Source organism: Erpetoichthys calabaricus, chromosome 15, assembly GCF_900747795.2.
Source record: "Erpetoichthys calabaricus chromosome 15, fErpCal1.3, whole genome shotgun sequence".
Lineage (NCBI taxonomy): Eukaryota > Metazoa > Chordata > Cladistia > Polypteriformes > Polypteridae > Erpetoichthys > Erpetoichthys calabaricus.
The window spans coordinates 4,562,112-4,589,120 of NC_041408.2; the positions used below are offsets into that span (position 1 = coordinate 4,562,112).

Sequence of the window (27,009 nt, forward strand, 5' to 3'; positions counted from 1 at the left end):
TGGAGAAATTAACCAGTGTTAATGATCAGAACTATGATAAATTTGCTAATTAAAATGTTTAGGACTGGAAGATTTAAATTTAATAAATCCTATTTGAGTCCTACATGTTTGAGTAAATCAAGGCATAATTAAAATACAGAGACAGGTTTACCTGCAGTACATGCAGAGTTGGAGCAAGTCACCATTAAAAAGGATCAGTACAGACCGAGGCAGTAACTGTAGTACTTAAAGGTGCATGCATTCTGTCACTTAGTGGTTGCTAGGATATCAATTGCTGTATTATGTAAAATATAAAGGAAAAAAGTAACCATTTTATGTAAAACTGTATACAATTACAGACAAGTACATAAAAAACAAAACACTTCACATTTTTGGTAAACATGGGTTTCTGAATGTGTGTGACATACTTACAATAATCTATAAAAATAAAATTACCAGCACATTTTCTTCAGCATTGAAGACCACACACACACACACACACACACACACACCTCTTTCTGATCTACTGTTACTTTGCAGCTTGAGTAAAAATGGTTGAAATGGCTTAATTTTACTCTTTTTTTAAATGTACTGTCAAACAATAAAATAAAAGAAATATGAACGAGTGTTATTTGTTAATTAAACCATTTTGAGAGCTATGTGAATGTAATATTCTACATTTATTTTAAAAACCATAATTTACATCTGCTACTACAGGAAACATGCCTGCCACGGTATCCACAATAAAAGAATACAGTACTTAGAAATTAGAGGTCCCTGCTCACAAATAACCTCATCATACAGGAGAGTCTGGGGGCTTAACAAGCATTGCTCCATCTTCACAGTCTTCAGAAGAACTGATGCAGTATTAGTCTTGGGCATGTTGAATTTTCAGTCTTTTGCCAGCTGGTTCTCCAGTTTTTTCAGTTTCTGAAGGTTTTTCTGCATCCATTTCAACAGTTATTCCTGACAAAATATATCCTCCTCCTCCACTCATAAGCAATTTAGGGTGAGTCCTATTAGGCAAAACCTACAGGATTCCACAAAGAAGTAAAAATGTTAAGTGCCATTTAAAAACATTTACTTTTAGCTAGGCTAAAAAATTCTAACATGGCAGTGAGAAATACTATAGGTTTAAGTTTCCATAATATACTTTGTCATACAATTATTACATGAAAATGCAATTTGAAGTAATTTGAAGTATTTAAAAGTTAAATACCAGTATGATTTCTAAAGCAAAGACTTTGTAAAAACAGGTTTTCAAAAGACACCTAAACAAAACTGAGGTTGTTCCCTACCAGATTCTTTAGTGCAGTGAGCCTTGGAGGTTGCGGACATCAAACTGCAACGATGCAGAATGTTAAGTTTTTTCCCCAGTTTGCCACTAACTGAGAGAAATCTGCCTGAGCTAATGAAACTTTCCTTCTTTTGGACCCATTCAATTTAGTGAAATGCCAATGTGCAGCCTGCTGAATCAAATATCAGGGACACCATTTTAATTGGTATTCATATTTAGTAAGGTTCCATTATAATACAAAAGTAAACTGCCTATAGGCAGGCTTTTGTTTTGGTAACATTTTATTTATACTTGGATTGAGTGACACATCGCTAAACACTTTATTTGCCCCAAATGGGGGGGGGGGGGGGGGGGGGGGGGAACTTTATAGAAGCTCAAGAAAATTATATACATAATATAACAAACCACAACTCCCCAAAACACACCCAACCTTGGATTATAAGAGTGCTGCTGTTAATCACAGGCTTTTGTAGGTGAGCAGCAAGATGTGGTCAGACCCACCCAGTTGTACCCTAGGTTTACATTTAAAGGCCTTAACATTTCAATAGAGCAGGTCCAGCTTTTTGTTTCCACAAATGGAACGTGCTGATAGATATCTGTGCCGTCCAGAGTTCCCTGGTTGAAGTCAGCAGCATTTTAGGGTCAGAATAATCAATCAATAGAGTGTTGGTAAATCATTTCTGTTAATCCCGATGATGTAACCTACCTCCGTAGGTTGTAACATGGTCAAATTCAGTCAGCATTTCAATTGTTCAAATTAAACCTTTTAGTTTTAAGAACAATGTGCTCACTTTTTACCATTGCCAATTCACATAAATCTTCAGAACTTTAAAAAACAATCTTTGTTATACATGTTTAATTATTACCATCCATTCAGGGTTGTGCCCATGCCAGCAAGCATTGTGTGCAAGGCAGGAGGAAATCCTGAACGTGGCGCCAGCACATCGCAGGGTGAATACGAGCAACACATACACTAGCAGAGTTAATATAGCATAACAAAACTTGCCATCCTACATTACTTTGAAAGGAAACTGAAGCATGCCGAGTAAACCCACCAGAAAAACATGCAAATTCAAAGCAGGGAACACCCGGGACCCAATTGCTGCGAGGCAGCAGTGCAACCTCCACGCCACCATGCCCCCACATGATTAATACATGCTTTAATGCATTTCATCATGACAATTATGTCAAGTATTTATCTTAGCATTCTAAATGTTCAGGGTGCAGGAATATCATGAAATTAATGTATTCTGTGTGCTGCCACTGCCTCCTCTTAGTGCAAGAGGAAGTCAGTTTAAAAAGCATGTAGCAATTAACATGTCTCCGGGAACACAACACAAAGTATTTAATGTGCTACATAACTTATGACGGGGTTTGAGAAAAATCTAGTAAATTAAATATTCATTTTAAAATGAAGTTTAGTTTACGATGTTCTACTTTAATAACAAATTACGAGAATAAAGTCAACATGTTGACTTTAATCTCGAACAAATGGCGAGAATAAAGTAGAATGTCGACTTTATTCTCGTCATAAGCGTTGAGATTAAAGTGGAAACGTCGAGAATAAAGTCAACATGTCGTCACACTATTACAAGGTACCCAGGTACATTACACAGTATTGAAAAAAATAAAACAAGTACAACTTGGCTTGCAGTATTATCCAGTAGTATAGAAACAGTATTCACACATTTGAACATATGGTCCACATCCGACCTTTTAAATCCACAGTATCTCCAGACAACAGACGTGACTCCTTTTTCCAGCAAAAGTTCTCCTGTGTCATCATGTTCAACTTTAATATCTGCTACAGCTTCAGTTTCAGAATGTTCTCTGTCCATTTTCACCGCGCAATACCTCCACTAACGCATGTACTCCGTTGTATGCTTGTTTAGCGGTGTAGTAGTGAAAAAGAGCCCCCGCACAAACACCTCACTAACGCATGTACTCCATTGCATGTGTTTAGCGGTGTAGCAGTGAAAAAGGTCCCCCTTAAAGAGTTTCCCGCTGCGCCACGTTCTGAACGTTGTTTAGGCAATGTCAACCAGTGTTGTGGTATAAGAAAAATCGATATCATAATAATAAACAGTTTTCGGTATGAACTGGTATACCGCCCAGTACTAATTCATTATTCTCCAACATCAAGCCCACTTCTGCATAATATTTACTTAGAATTTAGAAAAATACCTGATATTGTCTTAGCCAGGTTTCAGACATCGCAGGCTGATCACTCCTCCTCTTTCTCGAAGTTTAGTATAACATTCTATTAAAGGCTTAGAAAAGAAACAAAGAAAGAAATTAAAAATCTGAGTTCTCAGTGACTTATATATATATATATAAAAAAAAAGAATACAAATAATACCTCTTTATGCTGAGAATAAATTACAAAAGGTCTTGATGGGGCCACAAATTTCAACAAAGAAAGCACAACCGGACTTGGTTGGAATCTGCTGGCAATGACTAACCTAGAAAACAAAAAAAATGTATCATTTAAAAAAAATAAAATAAAAAACACACACCTTCATAAATTTAGCATTAGACCCCAGTAAATTTGTATTTAAAATATTAACACTGTAGGTATTGAATTTCAAAAACATCTATTATATCTGAGTTTTCCTTGATTTCTGAATGCAGGAGCAGGACTTCAAAAATGAATCATAAATCTTCATTTTAAAGTGTTACTCTGGGCTCACGACTTTTCACGCTGTACTTTAAACACCCTTAAAAAGCATACATTTTCTAATGGTGGGTGGTAATAAAAATAGTCTCAAGTGCCTTATCTTGTCAATTCATACTAATCATAAGCATGTACTTCAATCAGTTTCATATTGCTAATATTCAAAGAAATGTTGGACCTTCTAGGGAAATACATTTTACAAACAACTGTTCTCCAATTCAACAAGGCTGATCCTCAAACAGTGCAAAGGAATGAAGATAAATGAATGGACTTCCCTGAATCAGAGTAAAGAACTTTGTGATAATAGGGAGTTTTCCACAAACTATCCCATTAACACTAGAATCCCTGAAGCCTGCGAAAATATTTGTAATGCCGGGCCACCTTAATTTTACTCTCACCTCCTTATCACTGCGTTAATTGCACACTGACAGTGCCTGTTTAGAAAATGTGTCTGTTGGCTGCAGGCAGTCCTGCTATCTCATCCCCCACTGAGGCAGCTAAACTCCGTTTATCTAGGAGTGAGGTGTCTGGAATTGTATAAGAAAATAAATTGTTATTTGAAATGCATACATTTCATGGGTGTTCCATGTCTACAATGATCTGTGTAAATGTAGGATGACATTTCTTGTGAGCTAAGAAACACTGAACCCATAACTAAAACAGAATTTTTTTTTCCCGTTATAGTAATAAAGACAAAATGTTGACATGATGTGTGTAATGTGTGAAGGCCTAAGTCCAAATATCAAATCAACACTTTCACAAAATGTATAACTAAACAAGTGTGATTTTACTCAAGAATAAAACCAAAGAAAAAGAAATTACATGTTGCTGTCAATGTGTTAATACTGAAACCCAAATATCAATCGATACAAAGTAAAGACGTTTACAAGCATGTGTGCGTTTCACAGTGGAAACGTGGCTGGTGCACAGATGTCAGCTTTGTTGGTGCAGGGGTAAGAACTGTTGCTTCGAAATCGAGACGTTGCCACTTTGATCCCAGGTCCTCCCTGCATTTAGCACTTTGAGCGGTGGGCTGCTTTTATTGTTACAGTTATATAATAAAAACATACATTTGAGTCTCTAACAAATCAAAGAAACAAGTGTGCCGTTACTCAGAAATAAAAACTGAATTAAAAAAAAAAAAAAAAAAGCACACTTGTTTCATTATATCATGTCTTTATTGGAAAGCTAACAGTGTCAGATGGGGGGGTAGGGGGACTGGTGTGAACATGACTTAAAGAATTAAACCACTTAAATTTTACGAGTACCGAAAGTTTACACAGGCTGTTACTCTTATGGGCAATTTTTTTTTTTTAAATTTGGTTTTTATTCAGTTTTATTCTTTATAAGAAATTAGGATTGTTATCATAGGGTTTAAATGCTTAACCATTTATTTTTAATTCACTTCTTTATGGCAGGCCTAGTATATTAACAATTAATGACAAGAGAAGTGCAAATAAAACAGAATGCTAAATAGCAGTAGCTACTTCAGTGTTGTCCACTAGTGTGATTATTAGCAAATAACATGAACCATAAAATATATACTCGCTTGTAAGTTGTGTCTTGAAACCCGAAAAAAAAAAAAAAAACACGATTATAAAAATCAAAGCCCAATAAAACCAGCTCAAAAATGCAACAATTTTTTTTTTTTTTTTTTTTTACATCTTCTTGCTTCTTCCAATCTCATACCAGTTTCTCAGACACATTGAATTTTTTTGCAGCATCGCAGTTACCAATTTCCTTCACCGTTTCAACGACTTAATTTAAAACCAGCTTCCTATTTCTTCCGATTGAACGCTCCATCGTAGATGATAAAGGTGTATGAGGGTATGAGAGACACAAAACAAATCAGTGTAAACGTTGCTCCGGAATAGTTTGGATATTACCGTGTGGTCACACAGGCACAATAGATAGAAATAAAAGGCTGTGTGCGCAGTAGTCATTCCCTCAGGTGGGCTTTAGCATATCAATCTCTTGTATCAATAGTGTCAGTTTTCCGCATTCGATTTATACAACTGACACTGTAAAATAATGGAAATTATACAGTAAAATCAAGCCCTACTTATCCACAGGAGATCCTAAACACAAGTATATACGGTATATATATTAAATTGCAAGATAAAAAGAATTCATCCCAGTCTAAAACACAACTTTTTGTTTCACGCAAACCAATTCAAACTTTCCGGATTAACAGATTTGTAAAGAACAGCTTGCCTAATTAATCAATGGCTGATCAATTTAAAAACACCACATCATATAAGTAAGCTATACTGTAACTTTGATGTGGACTTTATAAACATATCAAGTGATTTACCCATCAGCATTCTTTTCTCTCAACAAGGCTGCAGCAATCTTCTCTTTTCTTTGCTTTTCTTCCTGTTTCACTCGTTTATCTTGGACCTTTAAAATAGAAAAAACACACACCAACATCCTTATTAAATGAAAAGGGCCAGTTTAAATTTAAAGCACTTTAAACTGAAGTTAAAGTAAAAATAACAAATATAACGTATAAATATATACGTAACTGTAATGTATTATAAACGAGAGTTCTAACCACAGTATATCTGATATTACAAAGAAGCTAGATCAAAGAGAAATTTGTCTTGACATGACACTTAACAATAGTCACTAGTTAACAGAAGCGGGGCCGAAATGCTTCCTATTTTAGCATTAAGCACAATATTTTAAAATCAGTAAAATCTTCTTCCACTTTCCTTCTTAGTTATTTGCAGAATTACAAGAGCAGCAAATTAAGGCCAAAATAATTTATATTCATAACCATCACACACATTCTTTATTTCCAACAGCACCTTTCCAAAGTGCTGATAAGGCACCTTAGTGCAACAGCTTCATTTTAGTTATTTTTTTTTTTCTTCATAATTTTAGACCTGGCAGGTTAAGCATCTCCCTTAGAGTCACATACAAAATCAGAAGCAAGGTTAAACTGGACGAAGATCCAATGTCTTAAGCACTAAGCCTCAAACCTATTTGAGTTACTACAAATGTTAAAGATTAAGAAACAGTGTGACTGATTCCAAGGAGCAAATGCAACACCACAATTTCATAACTTTGATTCCTTTTACACGGAAATCGCAAATATCTACGCCTCAAAGTGATGAAATGAATGAAAATATCAAATAAATATTATACTTTATACCCAGGTGGGAAATGTGTTTGCAACAGGAAGGTAACAAAACATAAGGCATTGTTACAAAGTTACAAGAAAACAAGCAAAGACACAAAAATTGATAACTTTTACTGTCATAAGTATACACACTCCAGATTAGTACAATGAATAACCTTAGAGAGCCAACAAAATGATTCAGAATTTAGCAGTATCCTTACAAGTAACAGAATTCATAATGCTTATAGCTCTAGAAATAAAACAGTTCTTATATCCGTTACTCAAAATCTGCAGCCTGATGGCAACAACTGAAATTTAGAAAGATGACGGTGGCTACTGTCTTCACAGAATAGAGTTGCCCTTCTTTCTAACGTGTTTGTAATACAGCTCAAAATGGTTTATATTCCTAACGAAGAGGTTGCCAACCCAACATACAAGGGAAAAATGTAACAAAAAACTCAATAAAGGCCTTTTAATAAGCGTCACTATGTAGACCCCCCCATGAGTTTCCTAAGAAAGGAAAGCCATGTCTGCCCCTTCTTACAAATTTGTCTGCTGTTAAGATCAAAGTTTAGCCTGGTACACCAATAACGGACATATAAAAATTGATACAAAATGACATGGTTTTTCTATTCAAGCCTCAAATGATCCAAAATGCTCTTAAATAGTACCAACATACTGTGCACAGCATGTTACTGCTGCTAGTTGATAAAGAGTGAAAGCAATTTCAGTTTTGTGCTTTAAGTCTTACAACACTTTTGAGGAGAAATCAAGAAATGATTACTACATTGCTGGAAAATGCCATCACTGCATGTTCCATTAAAGTGCATGCTTTTAGAGAATAAATAAACCTTATCATTTACCGCTGCCAACCACTTTTGTTGCTAATATGTGTCTTTATAGAAGAGTAGCTGTAACAGCATGTCCTGCCATTCGTGCAAATAAGGCTGTAATACTGGACAGGTGCACAGCACTTAAGGCCATAAGCATAAAACGAGGATAAGAAAAATGGATGAACGACATGTACACTTTATGTGCTTCTATGTATACAGTAACTTGGATGCTTAAAATGCTTGTTGTATGTATCTATATATATTAAAATCATAGTGTACCGTCAAATAATGCAAAGAGTACGCGACACGTGTTTCGCCCTCATTTGGACTCATCAGGCGTACATATTCTACTGCTCCCTTCTCAGGGATGAAGTCCCTTTATGCTGCGCCACGGCGTGTGGTTCGTTTATTTGACAGCCTGTAGGTCCGAAGTAATTACATTCATTGCATTCGTAGTCTGAGTCTCGATGACCTGAATTGTGTGGGTGGTTACTATGCAACATTCCATGATCTGCTTCTCGCAACTGAAAGAGGGCACCGTGGCGGATGTTTGCCGATTGGCAGATCAACCACAAGCGTTACCTGGTAGGTAACCACCCACACAATTCAGGTCGTCGAGACTCAGACTACGAATGCAATGAAAATATATGCTTTCGTAACTCCTTATTGATTTAAATAACATTTATGCAGAAAATAGTTCCTTATATAGAATATTGAGAGTAAACACTTCATCTTAATTGGGAATAAGCTTTCTTTGCTTTTACTCTGAAAGTTGCTCTACACCAGGGGTCTCCAACATGTCGCTCGGGAGCTACTGGTAGCTCGCTACCCCTTTCCAAGTACAGTGGAACCTCTGGTCACGACCATAATTCGTTCCAAAACTCTGGTTGCAACCCGAACTAATTGCCCCATAAGATTGTATGTAAATACAGTTCGTATGATCTGGAACGGATTAACTGTATTTAAATATATTATTTAAAAAAAAAAAAAAAAAAAAAAAAAGATTTTTAAGCACAAAAATAGTTAACCATAGAATGCACAGTGTAATAGTAAACTACATGTAAAAACATTAAATAACACAGAAAACCTTGAACAACAGAGAAAACTAACATTGTAAGAGTTCACGCTATACCCTTACGAACCGCTCACTGTAAACACTTTTTTTAAATGAGTTTTAAGCGCAGGGAAAAAAAATGAAAATTTGAAAAATCTTTAATTTATACAAAAACTAACCATAAACAACCAAGAAAACTAACCTTGCATGAGGTTAATAATTTCTTTTAATTCAATATCAATTTTCTTCGAACCTTTCTTCTCACCAACACTACCACTCTTCACTTGCTTGGAGGCCATGGTTAATTGCAAAATTAATGCAAAAGCACATGAAATAGAGCACAGAGTTCATAGTGAATGCATGCACGTCTGACTGAGAACAATGTACAGGGAGAGACTGAACATGTGCGGAAATCATTGGCGCGTACAACCCGGAAGGGAAACTGGCTGGCTTTCAGTGTTTTTGTTCGCCACCCGAGTGTGTGGTTGTGAACAGATGCAAAGTTTTGGCAAACGTTATGATAGTAACCCGATCTATACGTGTTCTGAAACGTTTGTAACCAGAGGTTTTACTGTAGCTCGCCAAAGGGTTAATGAATCCTACATAAATTTGAAAACTTGATTAGTCAAATTAGGGGTGGGCAATCTTTCCAAAAAATCATATCACAATCCTTTTAACACAAAATCATGACCCACAATCATTCTGAATTGCAATCTATCTTTTCAATGAGGCATACACTTAAGAGAATATCCAGACTCAAACTCATCAAGACCTAAGTAATGCTTAGTTGAATTCAAATGTTCTCTCATTTGCTAGCTAAGTGGAGTTAAGGAACATGCCCCAAAGCTGGCGAGTGACTGTGGAAGGCCTCCCCTCCTCTCGGCCCATTGCGTGGATCTCGGATATGTGCAAATAAATCGTTACCGCAAGCAAACTATGATACATAGCGAAATGAGGAGTGGCAAAATCAACCGGAACGTTCAAGCAAATTAAAGAAAAAAACAATCTGTTAAGTAGTTCTCTCGTGAAAAGTGGACAGACATACATTGGATTTTATATATTCTATATTAGTAAATCTTCAAAATAATGCACAGTTAAAGTCTCAACAGCATTCTCGGCATTTCTGGAGCTTAGTAGAGCCAGTTAACGAAGAACCATCACCAAGCAGCTCTGAAAATGTCTGCTTTTATTTGGGTCTCCATACCTCTGTGAGTCTGCCTTTTCTGACATGAATGTCATGAAATCAAAGTTCAAAACAAGACTGACAGACGAACATTTAAAATGACTCCATGAGAGTGAACCTAAGTGGCTACAATCCACCATACATCTGCCTCTCGTTAACTCCATGCAGTGCCATTCATCTGACTAACTAAAAAACACATCACACATGCAACTTTACCTGTGAATAAAGTGAAACAGTGACATGGAACAAAATGACAAATGAGTAAGTCATATCTGTGTATTTGGAATTGCATTGTTTTGTTTTGACAGCATTCATGTTTTAATTCAATAGTGTGAGATACACTAGAAAATGCATACAGACATACAAAATGCACTTGAAGGTGAACTAAATATTTTTTTGTGATGTTTTAATGCAAAATGTGACTTGGTGACACCCAACATTTTATAAATGTTCAGGCAAAACGAGCTTATTCAGTTTGTTTGGGTTGAAATAAACTAGAAGAATAAACTTTAGAAAACATGAGTAGCTCTCTGCCATTTTCATTTTGTAAAAGTAGCTCTCAGGGGGGAAAAAAAGGTTGGAGACCCCTGCTCTATATCAAACACCACCTGCTTGGCCACTTTTAAAATAATGATAAATACGGTACCGAAAATACAAAGAGTATACGGAGCGATGGACATGGACAAAATGGCACACATGGCTGAACACTGCAATGTAGTATAAAATAAATGCTGTAGTACTGTTATAAACACACATATCTGCATCAGCCCCAAAATCTGTATTCTGTACGGGGAGTTTCTGGTGTGTGCATATTATATATTTTACTATGAACAAAATCACTGCATTTTAATACTGTATGGTGTATACTGCATTCATTTCTGGATATTGCATAACTTTATGCTATACACTGCTTGGGAATGAACACTAAATTCATATTTGTGAAATCTAAAGTGTCACCGGTTAGCGTACATAAATATCAAGATGCTAGCTCGGTTAGTCCTTTTAAAACCATTAACAAAAAGATCAAGTGTTAGTTTAGACAAGAATGTTTCAAGAAGGAATATTTTTCCTATAGTAGGTCAATTAAAAAGAAATCAGAAAATCAAGCTGGAGAACAACATTCACAAATGCATGAACATCCGATTACCTCTAGTATGCTAGGGGAACACACAGGTTCTATTGAGATGTTAGCTGTAAAAACGTAAATCACTAACAACCGTTACATACTACTGTACAATTGTTTATAGGCATTTTGTTTGTAGGTTAGATCTAGTTATCTGCAGTGTTGTTACTAGTTGAACAAATATAATGGATGGGCCAGTACATAAATTGCATACACTCACACATCATTATTAAAACACATGCTTATTGGTAATAGACAAGGATGCCCCCTGTCACCATGGCTTTTTGCAATTGCCATTGAACCACTAGCATTTCACTTTCCAAATGCTTATGAGATACAGGAGATCATCAGAGAAGGACCTGAACAGAGAATATCAATATATGCAAATGATATGGGACTATAATTTTATATTATATTATATTATATTATATTATTATATATATATATATAAGGGGCATCGCCTCTGACGCTGACGTCCGAGGTTCGATTCCCGAGAGGGAGTGCAGTGGAGTGTGTACACCTGATGAGCCCAGAATGAGGGCGAAACACGTGTCGTGTACTCTTTGCATTTATTTGACAGTAAACTATTTCAACCATATATATATATCAGATCCATAAAATACTGCAGTGCCTGCAGTCCTAACAGCAGTAGTAGAATTTTAAAAGATTTCTGGACTCAAAATTAATTTGAATAAAAGTGTGCTCTTTCCAGTGAACTCTCTAGCACATAATATTAGATTGGACACCTTCCCTTTTATTATCGCAGCTCAGTTTCAATACCTAGGGGTAATCATCACAAGTAAACAAAGCTCTTTATCAAAAAAATGTTGCTGTCTGCATGGAAAAACATAAGCAAGTCTTGCATAGTTGGTCTACCCTTCATCTCACTTTAGCTGGAAGAATTAACGCTGTTAAGATGAATAGCCTTCCTACATACATACATACATACATACACACACACACCTATATATACACACACAAATATATATTACATTACTGTAGGGTCTGTCTTTCTCTCACATGATTACTTGCAAACCACAGTAAATAGAACACTGATCTTTGTCTTAATCAAAAGCTTATGACCCTATCTGCTCTGGAAATTCAAAACAAAATTTTAGGTAGTTGCAACCTCAGCAAAGTGACTTTATTACAGTAAAGTCACAGAGAAAGTGACATGGCCAAAAGAAAAAGAGGGACAACATCTGCGTCAAGCACATCAAAGAAGGTGATTAAGTGACTACAATCAGATGTTGAAGCACAGAAAAGCAAGAATTTATACTAAATATAGCCTGCTATGTTTTGGAAATTCAAAAAACTTTGGTTGTGGCAACCTGGTGGCCTCTTAATTGAGTGCAAAAAAAAAAAAAAAGTTTATTGTAATTAAAGCATGGTCCCTGCAAGCCTATCTATTGATAATAGCCCAGGGCGCAAAATGTGTTCAGAATTCATAAAAAAAATATTAAACTTATCATCACTTAACATGACAAAGAACATTGTAATAGGAAGAAAGAAGAGGAGCAGCAGCAACATTGCTGAGTGTCAAGCACATCACAGAAAGAGATTAAAAGATGAAAACTGAATAATAAGCAGATAAGATGCTCAAGCTCACGGTCAATCAAGAAGTAATGCCAATTACAGCCTGATATGCTGTGGAAATCTATTTACAAAATACTAAGGCAACCTGGTGGCCATTCTACTCGTGAGGAAAAATGTTTGTTGTAATAAAATCATGGTCTACAAAAGACCAACTATTGATAATCCTCCAATACACAAGTGTTCAAAATTCATGATCAAGTCTAACATATTATGTTTATAGCTCATTAGATAATGAGCTTTACTGAAAGTCAATAAGGCAGGGCCAAGTAACCATTAGTCATGTGTTTACGGCAAAGTGATTGCAAAACCAAGTGATAAACTGTATAATGGCAGAAGGGAGAACAAAAAAAAAAAAAAAAGAGCAGCGACAACTACTGAGTGTCAAGATGCCTGCTGTAAATGAGCCACCAGAAGAAATAAAATACATCATGACTACAATAGGAACTGAAAGCAATAACGATTAAGAAAACATATGAAGTATCAACAGCTCCTTCTCCTTCACTTGGTTTTTATTTTAGAAACAAAGGTGTTTCACAAATGTATTATATGGGCTACAGACAGGCTTAAATGTACTGCATTATTCTAATTTTAAGCCAATTAAAAAGACATTTCTTAGAGCATTCTTACTTTAATGTCTTGGATGTTAGAGCTTCCTTTGTTCTGCTTTCCTTGTTCTTCCCTGGAAGAGGTCTCCATGAGCTCCTCATCCTGATCATTCCTTTCATTGACCAGGTCACACTGATCTGGAATTTCCTCCTTTGTCTGCATGCAGTCCTCCAAAGTATTAGTTTGTTCTGCTTCACTCTTCTCTTCCACACTATACACAAGGCTGCCATCTAGGAGGCTATTTACTTTGCTAAGAGGAAACTCGTGAAGCATTTCATAAAAGTGCTCTGGAAATCCAAAACTATCAGTTGCGGCTCTAACTGGTCCCCCACCAGGACACATTTGTATTACTGATCCATAACCTGGAAAAAAAAATTGGACATATCCATTAATTTAGTCTTCCTTCTCACATTAAAAACATTCTTAAATTTTGTAAACATTCACCTATTCAATGTGCAGTTATGGTTTATTCTACACGACTTATCTTTCTATGTATTTTGCCTTGTAAACCTGTACAACAAGGTGGAGATATGACCAACAATCTTGTCAATATGAACAAAAACATTTTGTAAATAAACATCACATATGCTGAAAATAAACAATCAAAGCACATAAAGTTTTCGCTTATTTTCTTTTCTCATCGCTGGACAAAATAGTTTTCTTGTGAAATCTTTTTGTTCTTCAATTATCAAACCTTCAAGTGGAGAAATTTTGCATTTGTGTTTGAATATATAAAAGATCAAGTTACTGAAGACACTATGGAAATGATAACTGTATATAAAATAAATTACACAAAGATGTAGCGGAAAAGCAGGTGAAGTTTTTGGACAGCATGCGCCAACTAAAAGATGTAAAGGACTATAACCTGGCAAATCTGTCTTTGCACCAATTAAAAGTTTCTTTCAAGACTTGAATAACTTTACCTTATACACAATTTACTTTACTACTGTTCAGTACATATGCATGTTTCACATCATTTGCTGCATAGTTTTGGAATGAGTACCGTATATACTCGCGTTTAAGTTCTCCCGCGGATAAGTTGGGGCTTGATTTTACTGTATAATGTCCAGTATTTTATAATGTCGGTCGTATAAGTCGAATGCGGAAAACTCACGCTATTGGTCCAAGAGATTATGATATGCGAACGCCCACCTGAGAGAGTAACCATGGAGCACACGGCCTTTTGTTTCTATGTATTGTGCCTACGTGACCACACAGTTAATACTCAAATTATTCCGAAGCGACATTTGCACGTTTTTTTTCTTTTTTTTTTCTCCACTCCCTCATACACCTTTATCGTAAGAGCATCCCTTATCTACAAAAGGAGCATTCAATCAGAAGAAAATATGAAGCTTGTTTTAAATTAAAAGTCATTGAAGTGGCGACAGAAATTGGTAACTGCGCTGCTGCAACAAAATTCGATGTGTCTGAGAAACTGGTGGGAGATTGGAGGAGGCAAGAAGATGCATTAAGAAAAATGCAAGTGTTTCATTTTTAAATGGGCATACAAGTCAGGGTCCGATTTTATGATCGATTTTTTGGGTTTCAAGACCCGACATATACGAGAGTATATACGGTAGGTGTAGAAAACAAATCATACCTTTTATAAAACCAGCTAAATATCATTAATTATTGCATTAACAACACAACGTAGTAACTTAAAAAAAAAAAAAAAAAAAAAACTCGATCTAAACTAACTTTGTGAGAGTGTAGGTGTGGATTTGTGCATTAGTGGATAAGGTGATGGACTGGCACCCTGTCCAGGATTGTTTCCCATTTGTTTTGCCCTTGATAATAGGCTTCCATCCCTAACAAGGCCCCGATTTTGATTAAGGGAGTTGGAGAACATTAATGTTGTTATGTTCAATGTTAAACTCAACATTAAAACTGGAGTGCAAGACAGACTGTAAACCTGAATAGGCCAAACTCACGGAAAGACACTAACGCATCTATTTCCCAGTTAGAGAGTTTCCAATAAACATGAAAATTTTTGGAATGAAAAAAATCACGTTTTAATATGGATGTTCATGAATGGGAGAGCTACACACAAGAAACCTACAATAGAAAGAAGAATTTGTATTTGATTTTTAATTTTGTAGGGGTCTTTATCATGGAGTTGATACCAAAATATAATACATAGATGAAAATATTACTGTATCTAAAAAAAAAAAAAAAAATCAAATGGGTTGCAAATTTAATGTTGATCACACTGGGGCTTCATGCATCCAGTGTCTTGGCTTTAAATCTCATGTCAAGTCATTGTTTATATGGAGTCTGTACATTGTCCTTACAGGAGCTTTCTGCAGGTGTTTCAGTTTTTCTCCTATATACCCCAAGATGTGCTTGTTAGTCTAATTGACAACTGATGCCTGTGGTATATCAATTTACATGCACATGCTTAAATTGGGTTAGCGTCAATAACCCGGGAGGGCAGAAACCTGGTTTATTACTAATCCGCATTTACATATTCAAGTAATCTTCTGGGGCCTCATGTATAACGCCGTGCGTAGAACTCACACTATAACATGGCGTAAGCACAAAAGCGGGAATGTGCGTACGCACAGAAAAATCCAGATGCAGGAATCTGTACGCACGCAAACTTTCACGTTCTTCCACTACATAAATCCCGATCAGCGTGAAAAGTAACGCACGTGCACGCGCCTTCTGTCCCGCCCCAACTCCTCCCAGAATTATACCTCTTTGAATATGCAAATCAATATAAATAGCCTTCTGTGAAAAGACAATGGGAAAAGCACGGGGGGACATAAGAATTTCAGTGAATACCAAGTGGAGGCAAAGGAAAAACGTACTATTTGTTGGTTTAAACAGTGGTATAATCAACAAAAGGAAGTTGATCAAGTGACAGAGTGTCGGAGAAACTCGAAGGCTCAAATTCACAAAGTCATACAGTGCCCGAAATAAAAAAGAAATCACATATCAAAGTCGCCATTAAAAGGCGAGTCGTAGCCCACCGTCTGAGTGTCATATGAAAGCTTATTAGGGTACAGACAAAAAAAATAGGCACACAGTGGGAAAAAAGCACAAAATGTCAACTTTAATCACGTAGTTTATTTTGCCATTAAAGTAGAACATCATAAACTTCATCTTAAAATTGTTTAATTTACTAGTTTCAAATCCCATTGTAACTAAAGTGGCACATTAAATGCTTTGTTCTGTATTTGATCTTCTATGTGCTCTACATGTGTGAATCACTACCTGCTTCTTAAACGGGCTTTCTCTTTCTCCAACAGGACACATAATCCATTACATTCGTGATATTACAGCTCTCTGAATAATTAAAATACTGAGATGTATACGTGATGTCTTTTTCATGATGATAGGAATGAAAGCATGTTATTAAACATGGGGACACGGTGGCGCAGTGCTTGTTCTTATCTCACGCAAGAGGCTTGCTGCGCCATGTGCGACCTTCAACGAAATAATTTATCACAGCAGTACTGTCTCTTTCAAACGTACTAACCTCCAATTCCTGTCCTTACTTTTCTTTCTCCAAAAACCCAATCGCCACAATCAGCTATATAGACGTGAAGCCATCTGTAAGCTTAAAACGCTGATTCTTCAAAACTTTTAAGGAACATTGAAATATCTGCGTAGTACATGTTTAATTATTCTATCCATCTAGCATTCCCGTGTCGCGTCAGCACCAGCAAGAATACAACGCAATGCAGGAACAATCCCTGAACTAGCTAGCGCTGCGGCACCGTGTCCTCACATGTTTAATTATTAACAATACAGATTATTTAAATGAAGTTAAAGTTTTATCTGTATAATATAATCAACATATTTTGCTGCATTTCATCTTAAAAATGAATACCGTCATCATATGTAAATACGCGCTTTATAAAGTGGCACAGGTTGTGCAATATTAGCCTATAACTGTAGTGCAAGTTTACTTATAAGTACAATTACCTCACTGTAAACAGTTCTACAAGGAGCACTTAATGGACTGATTGAGTGCGTTTAGAGTTCTTGGGATGAAACCTTTTCTAAACTGCGAAGTCCGTACTGGGAAGTCTCTAAAGCGTTTTGCCGTGGCTCAGGCTGCGTCTGCTTCATGCTGTATACCGATATTTCTCTTTCCGATCAGCTGCTGCTGTGATTCCTCACTCAGATACAGTGATATAAATACTCCGAGTGGTACAGTGAGAGTAATATGGAAAAAGATGATCTGCTGTGGCAACCCTTAACGGAAGCAGCTGAAAGATGAAGAAGATGCAGTGAGTTACAATGCTAAAGCAGTTATGGTATTTGGAATACTTTGGCTATTCCCTGAACCATTATATTGCTGCAGGTTAATTACAATCAGATGCATTACACTAATAAACAATATGCAGTTAGTTTCAGTGTATTTATAAAGCCGCGTTAGGAATGTGGAACTAAGAAAGAAAGGGTGTCCACGCAGGAACAGTAGCACTGCTTTGATGCTGGGTGCCGCCAGTCTGCAAAACCGAGCAGAGAAATTGCGTACGCCAAGGTATGAGTTACCGTGGAAATGTGCGTGGCTTTACGCCAAGTTTAGGTTTTATACATCGCGATTTGAGCGTGGAAACGGGAGTATGCAACATTTCTGTGCGTACGCACCGTTTATACATGAGGCCCCTGGAGTTCTCATTTGGCAAAACAATCCACCACTACTAAATTACACAAAAAAAAAAAAGTATGTGTGTTAAGCAGTCTGATTTCAACATGTTACCCTACTGGCGCTCAAGAACGTTTTGCTAAGCTTAGCAGTGAACGTTCAGCTCATCAGCATAAATTTAGCGATTTCTGAAACACAGAGACAGACTACTCCAGACAGGAGAAAGAATAATACATTTCCAGTGGCAAACGTTCGGGCAATCACATTCTGTGGATGCTTTTACATGTGGCTGCTGAAGTGTACGCAAAGCGAATACAAGCGCCAACTACAAAATCCTTAACAGTAATCCAGCGAAGGGTTTTACATGGCCACATAATCAGATTACTTGAGGAGAAATCGATCACTAGTAATCAGGTTTCTCAGAGGTAAATAACCTGATTTCTCTTATCGGAATAAGGGTTTACATGGCAATGAATAAATCGGGTTATTGAAGTGCACGTAAATGGGCTAAGTGTCAATGTAAGCGAGTGTGGGCTGTGATGGACCTGGCCAAGATTCTTTCTTTTTTTGTGGTTATTCCTTCCAGGATAGCCAAAGGAAACTACTCAGAATTAGATTAATTGAATTTAATAATGTTATGATACCGGAATTTCTTGTTCAATGGTTTAACAACTTTTGCAGGCAGCAGACTACTAGCTCATCATTGAAAGCAAACAACAAGGAATTGCAACTGGCCTTTTGATGACCAGATCACTATACCTCCTAATCTCTCCATGACGGCACCAAGCACCAGCCCAGCGCAAGTTTCAAACACAATCACTTTATTGCCAGCATGAATGTTCCCAAGAGTGAGCATTTGTCCAAGAGTATCATAACGTAGGTGACTGCAAAAAAAAAAAAAGTGAACAACATACTTTCCATAAAGGTGTGTCATTATTAAGATACAGTTCTAGAATATTTTTTTAATGTTACTTAAATTAACAATTATCATATACATAAATGCAGGAAAGGGGTTGAAGCTAATATACTAATCACTTTAGAAACACAGAGTGAAAATTTCAATGTCAAAAAGACAAATTAAATCCACTGTGATTAAATGTTGTGCAATAGTAAAATGTGAAAACTTCCAAAGGTGCGATAACTTTTCATAGGCATGAACTCTCTCAATCCTCTGCAGACCATCTATGGGAAATACCACATGGTTCCGGCCCCACGGACGACGTCACTTCCAGTTCCGGCCCCACAGAGGACTCCCTTTCTCGGCCTATAAAGCCGCCTTATTTCTCATCTTCAGTCAGTTCTGTTTTGGATTTAAACCTGTTAAGAACTCCATACAAATTACCCATTTGCAGCCAGGGCACAGTATATGGGTGGCTGACCCAAAACTTTTTGATATATTTTGGACTTTTTTCTGACAAACAAACAAATATATATATATATATATATATATATATATATATATATATATATATATATATATATATATATATATATATATATATATATATATATATATATATATATATTTATTATATATATATATATCATATCAAATTGGCTTGGCAGATATATGCTCACCTGAACAGGAGTTGAACATTTTTGGAATGGGTACTACATTTTGAGATGAGAGTCTGCAATAAAAACTCATTAATTCACTATATCAGAGTAGAACTTGGCACAGTTATTAAACTGAAAAAAATGTTACAAGGACTATTGATTTTTAGCAAAAATGGCTCCAGTGGGTTTTGCCCAACAGAGATAATCACATAGGTACCTAGAAAGAAAGTAGCAACTGCTTCTTCCATTTCATTCCATGTAATAAAAAAATAGGCTTGAAATATTTTAATGATGAAAATCACAGCTTTTTTGTAGGAAACTGCATATGCTGGATGTCTCCTTTTTAATTATAAATGGCAGCTTTATATAATCCAGGTATACTAGTATGAGTGCAGTACACGAACGGGGTCGAGGCCATCAAGCTTTTATCCTGCTCTTCAGTAAAGATTTTTTTTTCATAAGCAATACTCAAAAAGATAGAATATGCAAACATTATTTATATTGGGTATTGATTTTCAAGTATACAAGTCACTGACTGAAGAATTTAATGTTAGTGTTCAAGATCTGAATCAAGATACATAAGCTGTTGGCAAAGAGGTAATAAAAAAAATTCAGTTGTTCATTAAGTATTAATTTAGTCACCATTAGTTTTGAATTATGTGCTTAACCTAATTAGCATCATATCTGATATAGAACTTTTTTTTTTTTTAGAAAGACATACTATTTTCCCCAAAACAAAACAATTACCTATTGCCCAAAAATAGGTTGAAATTCACTCTTCATGTTTGTACCTTACCAGATTTTTCCAGGCTCTCTTCCATGATACATCTGAGCCAGGACCCGTCCTGAAGGCTTCACGATAGTTACAATATTTTCATATCTGCAAAAATGTTTTTCACATGGTTACATTATTTAAATAGCTAAATAATTAACCTGAAATTTAAAAAAAAAACAAAAAACTCAATATATTAGGTATTTAACACTGTTCCCTTACAAATCCAGGAGACCGTGTAGAAATCTTGCCCCACTGTAGTTTACCTGAATAATCCAGCTTTCTTCCCACATCCAAAAAATTGAGTACTAGTTTCACAAGTGGCCATAAATTTGAGTTTGTGTGTTTTATAAGAATGATTTCTACCTCAAAAGTGTAAATCCCTGTAAGATAACCAAGTGGATTCAGACAATTAGGAAAATTAATAAATATCAAGACATGTTTTACGTGTATTTAGACTCATGGGATTGACTTTTTAAATTGAAGGCCTCTCCCCTCATTCATTAGTCAAGAGTCTAGTCTTCAATTCAATAATCATGAGTGGTCTCCCATCGACTTTTGCATTTACTGGGATATGGGGATGGATATTTGAGGAGTAAACCGTGAGACAATGATTTTTATATTATGTACATTAAAGAACCAACAAATCAAATTAATAACATATCGAACAATTATTATAAAAGTTGAATAAGTCGAACATTGCAGCAGCATAAATAAAAGGTAAAGTACCACTTCCAGTTAGTGGAAATAGCTCAAAACTTTATAGAAATCTACATTTTGTACCCAATACGTGTATGCAAAATTTGGTTGACCTATGTGAAAGCATAGACAAGTTATTGTATTTACACACACACACACACACACACACACACACACACACACACAATTCCAAAAATGGTATTTTTGGGCTCAGGGAGGTGTAAAACATTGAGATTCATCAAAATCTCTAAAACAAATTTTTTGCAGACTCCAATACTTTCCCTATACTTTGTATGCGAGAAAATAAAAAGTCAATTCAGCAGGGCTTAAGTTTCGTTTTTATGACATGGACCAATTATTCCAGAAATATTTTAACCAAAAAAAAAAAGTGTTTTGCATGTTATGGATAGCTGCTATATAGATGACACAACACGAACGAGGTTGAGATTCCAAAGTGATGTTTTTACACATTTGCTGTTGGCTTCTATATCAAACTTTCAATTCTTCATGAAAATGCGATTTTTTTTTTTTCTTGGCTGTCAAGTAACATATAAAAAACATTTTTATGTGGAGTATTCTTTAATTAGCAGCTTATTATAGTCATAGGTTAATGCTGGAACTCAATCACAGCTTACTTCTTTTTTTTCTTCTTAATATATTTCTCTTGTGCAAACTCTGTTTTGTCCCTAAACGTTGTACTGTTATCAATTAGTTGCTGCACAATATCCTACAAGACAAAAAAAAAAAAAAGAAAAAGAAATAAAATTAGTTTTGCCACCATTGCAATTTAACAGCATTCTTTAATTGGAAAGAAAGAAATTTTTTTTCACCTGCCCCTTTAAGCCTTGCTCTTTTAATGTTTCAATATCGTCTCTTGTCAATTTCTGAGATCTACCATCATCCACGATGTTCCTATTATCTACACCCGCCTCTTTGGATTCTAAAAACATTAAGACAAAGTTATGTTGGTATGTTATTTTTAGCAAATACATATTAAATCAGAAAAAAACAAAAACACTCCAGAATTTAGTTTGTAACTTAAAGTGTTCTTTTGACAACAGTCATATTTCATAAGGAAAACAAAAATGTTATTCTAGCATCTTACATTATTTGCATTTTGTTTTGCTTGTGCATGAAAGTTTAACAGTTTATTGAGACAACAGCAGATAAATGGTCTACATAGACTTAGACTTGGTTCCTCCCACGCCAGGTGGCGCATTGGGCGCCAAGAGATCGCCAACAAATTCGGTCAGTGGCAGCGGATTCGGCTTCATCCCATGATATGTCTATAGCGCGTAGGTCTTCGTTGAAAGAACGCCGTCATGTTTGTTTTGGGCGGCCACGCTTTCGTGTGCCACGGGTGGGCATCCAGCTACGGTCTACATATGCTGTATGTTAAAATATATGTACTACATTAGCTCACAGGATTTTAAAACACATTCATAATATATTTATAAAATATTTTTATTTATAGTAAGACTTTTAGTGGACAGTGACAATAGAACAAGACGGGTGAATCTTGAAATCGTTAACCAGTGCAAAGGTCTGATTATTATGTACCAATGTGTGTGTTATGTATGAGCAATGAATGTTTCCAGTCTTACTGTAAAGAAAGCTAAAACACTTGCAATCCATTTCCACAACAAACAAAAAAATAAAGTAAGGTGCACTAAGTCAAGGGATTTTCTGATTACATGTATCAGATTAACATTTTAAAATTATAGAGATAGGATTTCAACTTCAAACTTAAGCAAATAAAATTCAATACATCTTAAAATTACTCTGCATTACTTCTTTTTTCCTAAATATAAAAGCTTGAAAATATCAAGCTGTGTCTCAAGGTCTCAAGTATCTGGAGAAAATGTGTGGGGGTCCCCAGCAATTTCTTCAGTGCCTACAGGCAGATTTTTCCCACATTTATCCGTCACTTTTAATAGGGACATTGTCACGGGACGAAAAAAAAAAAATCAACTTTATTGTAATTTTAGATTTTTTTTTTTTTTTTTTTAGTTAAAATGGCACGGTTTCTGTGTGCTACACAAAATGGACCATTGCTTCAGACTGCAAGTTTTAATTAAAAGTTTATGCAGTATTTTTGAATGGCTTAGTACCGTTGAGGTGATCGAGAAAGACGACGTAAATATTCCTATTAAACGCAAGACTTACAGTATTTGCAAACTCAAATACACTTCACTTGTAACCCTCACCATATTCAATCTACCTTTTCTTTTTCTCAAGTATTTGAAAATGTACTCCAAGAAGATGCTAAATTTTTGATATTGTCAGAATTAAGGGTAGGTGCCAACACCACTATCCATTCTTTATTTTATAATCTTGAAAATTACATTAGGACATGTGATTCTCATCTCTTTCTACGCATCCCTAGAAAATGTTTGATTTATGGTCACACCCTCTGCAAAAGTAAAATCACATCTGAAGACAAAGAATTCAAATTTCTAATTTTTGAACCACATAAAGTGCAGCAGATGAACAAATAGAACTGGAAATAAATAAAATAAGAAAAAAACATTTAACTCGGTGTATGAATGAAAATGTTGAAAATGCCTCCAGGAATAGAGCTGGAGACTTTGTTTCAGTGTTATCACTTCATTCCCATTACCTTGTAGGCTGCCTGCGGGCCGGGGCTTCTGTGCTTGAAGGACTCCTCCTGCAATCACGTCAAACGTGGTGCCATAGGGCTGTCCCACAGCGTTATCAAGGAACAGCCACTGCTTCTCAAAGATGATTTTCCTGTAAAATTGACATCCTTTTTAAATATTATTAGATTTTTAGACTTTGGAAGAGTGTTTTTTGGGCATGGTAGAACATTTCCTTAACCCAATTATCCCCATCGCAGACCCATAAGAAAAGCAGTATCTACCCCAGGATGTCCACACACTATATAGTTAAAATAATAATAATGATAATAATAATAACTTACATTTATATAGCGCTTTTCTCAAATGTATGTTAAGACTATGTTAACTTCAAAGAACTGCAACGCTTTAAAAACTATTAGCATTTGTAAAGTTTTCAATATTTTGCTGTAATATCCCTTACTGCACCCCATCAGTTTTTCTATTTCTTGTTGTTACTGTAATTGTAATTTTCATATTAAAATAAAGATGAATAAAAACTACAGGACTGCAGGCATACGATTGGAAGCACGTGTCATGCTTATTACCGTAAAAGTTGTGCAATAAAACTAAAAAATACAAAACTTTAGCGAGCTTGTAAATTAAAGTATACGAATAAGAATAAACCGTGCAAGAACTGATTAATAGATATAACTTGATAAATCTTAAAATAAGAAACCGTTCACAGTAAAAGACTACTCATTAAAGTATGCAACATAGTTCATTAATAACTGAAGGACAAAACCGCTGTCCTTGTGTATAAGGATGTAATCGTTGCTTTTACAGAAAAAATACAGTTGGCAGACAGCCGTTCGGCAAACACGGACAGGCTCGCTCTCAGCGCCTACCTCTTTGGTTGTATTTGCACTGCTTTATAAATATCTTCTCGCTTTAACACGACATAGTCCAACTCTTTAATAACGGGTTGAGAGTTGTTCACGACTTTCTCCTGCTCCATTCTTTTTTTCTTTCGCTCTGTAGTAATCGATTTTTTTAAAGCTCTGCAGCAGCAGCACCGGGTCCTCCACGTGTTACTCAACTTCCTGTTTCCGAAGCGACAACTAGAAAGGTTAATCGAGCGCAGATTACAGAATGCATGGCAGGATTATTTATTATCCGTTGCACCCATCAATCCATTTTCAGAAACCCCTTTCATCCAAACAAGGGATGTCCTGTAATGTTGTAAAATAACACACATTCACAGTTCAGATCAGACAGCGTCGTAAAATGTATTGTAGCATACGCCTGCGTGAAAACAGTGCGCATGTGTGGTTAACATCAATGAAGCCTAATAGACTCCAGATGCTGACGTCCGCAGCTCCGCTCCGCTGTAAAGGAGGCTCATGTCGGGTACTTACGAGGGGTCGTTATTTTCAGGAACCAATCCTTAAAGGTCTCACCAGTCATGAATCTAATAAAAATTGATCAGAGTCTACATAAAAAATGCAATTATTAAACCCACTAAGCGGCAGGTTTAAATCCTGTCAAGAGAAGTACGAACATTCGTCAAGGAAAACAAATACTCAAACAAAGAGAATTTTCATTACAGTTTTAAAGAAAATAATACATTTATCAATAAGAATACTTAAGGAAAAAATGCTCAGAATTATCAGCAGTGGCAAACGATCGATATCTTTGCGACACTGAATGAAGCGGGTATCGGTAATCTGCAACAAAGTCTGGAAAAGCGCGCGTGCGTTTGTGTTGATGACCGTCACCGTGATAGTGACGTCACCTAGACGACGCCAACAGCGCGCCAAACGCAAATAAGGCCAGGAGGAAGTTGACGCTGAGCAAAGCAAAGCAAAGCAAAGCAAGGCAAGGCAAGGCAAGGCAAGGTAAGGAGAGGAGACAAAGGCTGTGTTTGAAGTAAATTTTCATTGCTGTGCGATTCTGAGCAACTTCTTTTAGTACTTTCTAACCATGTGAAAGTAACGTTTATTGTCTTTTTGAGATTTTAATCCTACATCCGATAACACCATGAATCGGATTTGGGCTGAAGTTAGCTGCTTATTCGCTTGCAGAGAGCTACTCCTTCACACAACCCGTACAAACCAGATACCTTAACAAGATAAAATGTTTTGTAGAGTATATATTAATGCGCACAATCAAAATTGGTCTATTATTTAAAATGAGAAATTTTATTTCTCACCGGGGGAGTTTTGTCCTTTTACTGAAGCTCATTCAGTATACACCAGAATGACTTAAAAGAAAGAAAACCTAAAGCTTGGTAGTTACAGTCGCAGTAACGCACTATACAGTACAGATGTATTATCGTTGGTATAAAGGAACCCCCGTCGCGTTTTTTTGACGTACTTCGGCTCAATAATTTGGTGGGTGAAAGTCCTCAGTGTCAGTATGTCAGAGGGAGTATGTGTAGAGTTATTCATAATGGCACTCAGTTTTGTCTTCATTCTCTCCTTCACTTCCAGGGAGTCCTAAGAATTGCGTCTGCCTTTTAATCAGCTTGTTGATTCGGCGATGTTAGCAGCTAGCACACCATAGAAATTCACAATGGCCATCACAGAGTTGTAGAGCATGTGAAGGATGTCACTTCTCACATTAATTAAAAGAACACACTCTCCCAAGAAAAAAAAAGACTCCGCTGTGCCCTTTTTTATATAGTTCTTCTGTATTACTAAACCAGTGCAACCTTTCACTGATGTGGATCCCCAAGTACTTGTAGTAATGCGCCACTTCTGCATCTGCTTCCTGAATAGTGAATGAACATAAAGGCCCTTTTGTTAAGTTCTTGATTCATCATCAATGTGATACAAAACCTTGTGTGTAAAAGTGTGTCTATATATTTTTATATAAGTATATGTGCATGTAAGTCTGTGTATAAATATGTATGTGTGTGTGTGTGTGTGTGTATCTCTGAAGCTAGGGATTTGCACTGGCAGTCGGAAGGTTGCCAGTTTGAATCCCATAAACGCCAAAAGTAACTCCACTTTGTTGGACCCTTGAGGAAGGCCCTTAATCTTCAATTGCTCCGTCCTGGGTATGATGTTAATCTGCATCCAGCCCTGCATGTACATCCTCCAATTTGCAGAGAATAAACCTGGGGGTTGGTGGCAGAATTGGCACTCCAGCCACCATAAAAACCCTCACACTAGTTGCATTCCATCTGAACTAGTGTGGTGCTGAGGTGTTACCTGCCACATGGCTGCACTTGGGTCCTAATCTGGGATCCTGAGTTGGTTTGTCATGTGGTGGGTGCGGCAATGCACTATATTGGCATGTGCTCCTAACCCCTCTCTCTCTCTCTCTCTCTCT

General features: G+C 36.3%; 2 protein-coding genes across 3 annotated transcripts in view; one reads left to right on the top strand and one right to left on the bottom strand.

Annotated features, from left to right (window-relative positions):
* Nucleotides 1–640: 640 nt before the first annotated feature.
* Nucleotides 641–25,269, bottom strand: trmt6 (tRNA methyltransferase 6 non-catalytic subunit). Its single transcript, XM_028820791.2, is given in 12 exon segments — nt 641–1,009; nt 3,461–3,489; nt 3,492–3,546; nt 3,636–3,738; nt 6,265–6,350; nt 13,491–13,831; nt 18,829–18,953; nt 20,423–20,506; nt 21,733–21,824; nt 21,928–22,037; nt 23,718–23,848; nt 24,582–25,269. Coding segments are annotated over 12 exon segments (1,428 nt in total). The 5' UTR covers nt 24,692–25,269; the 3' UTR covers nt 641–847.
* A 190-nt stretch (nt 25,270–25,459) lies between these two features.
* The window catches only part of mcm8 (minichromosome maintenance 8 homologous recombination repair factor), a 35,363-nt gene continuing 33,813 nt past the window's right edge, over nt 25,460–27,009 (top strand). The window contains exon 1 of one of the 2 annotated variants that reach the window (XM_028820790.2): nt 25,460–25,571. The gene's annotated coding sequence lies outside the window, so the exon portion shown is untranslated. The remainder of the gene's footprint in view (nt 25,572–27,009) is intronic. The other variant, XM_051919500.1, reaches the window with a different exon arrangement.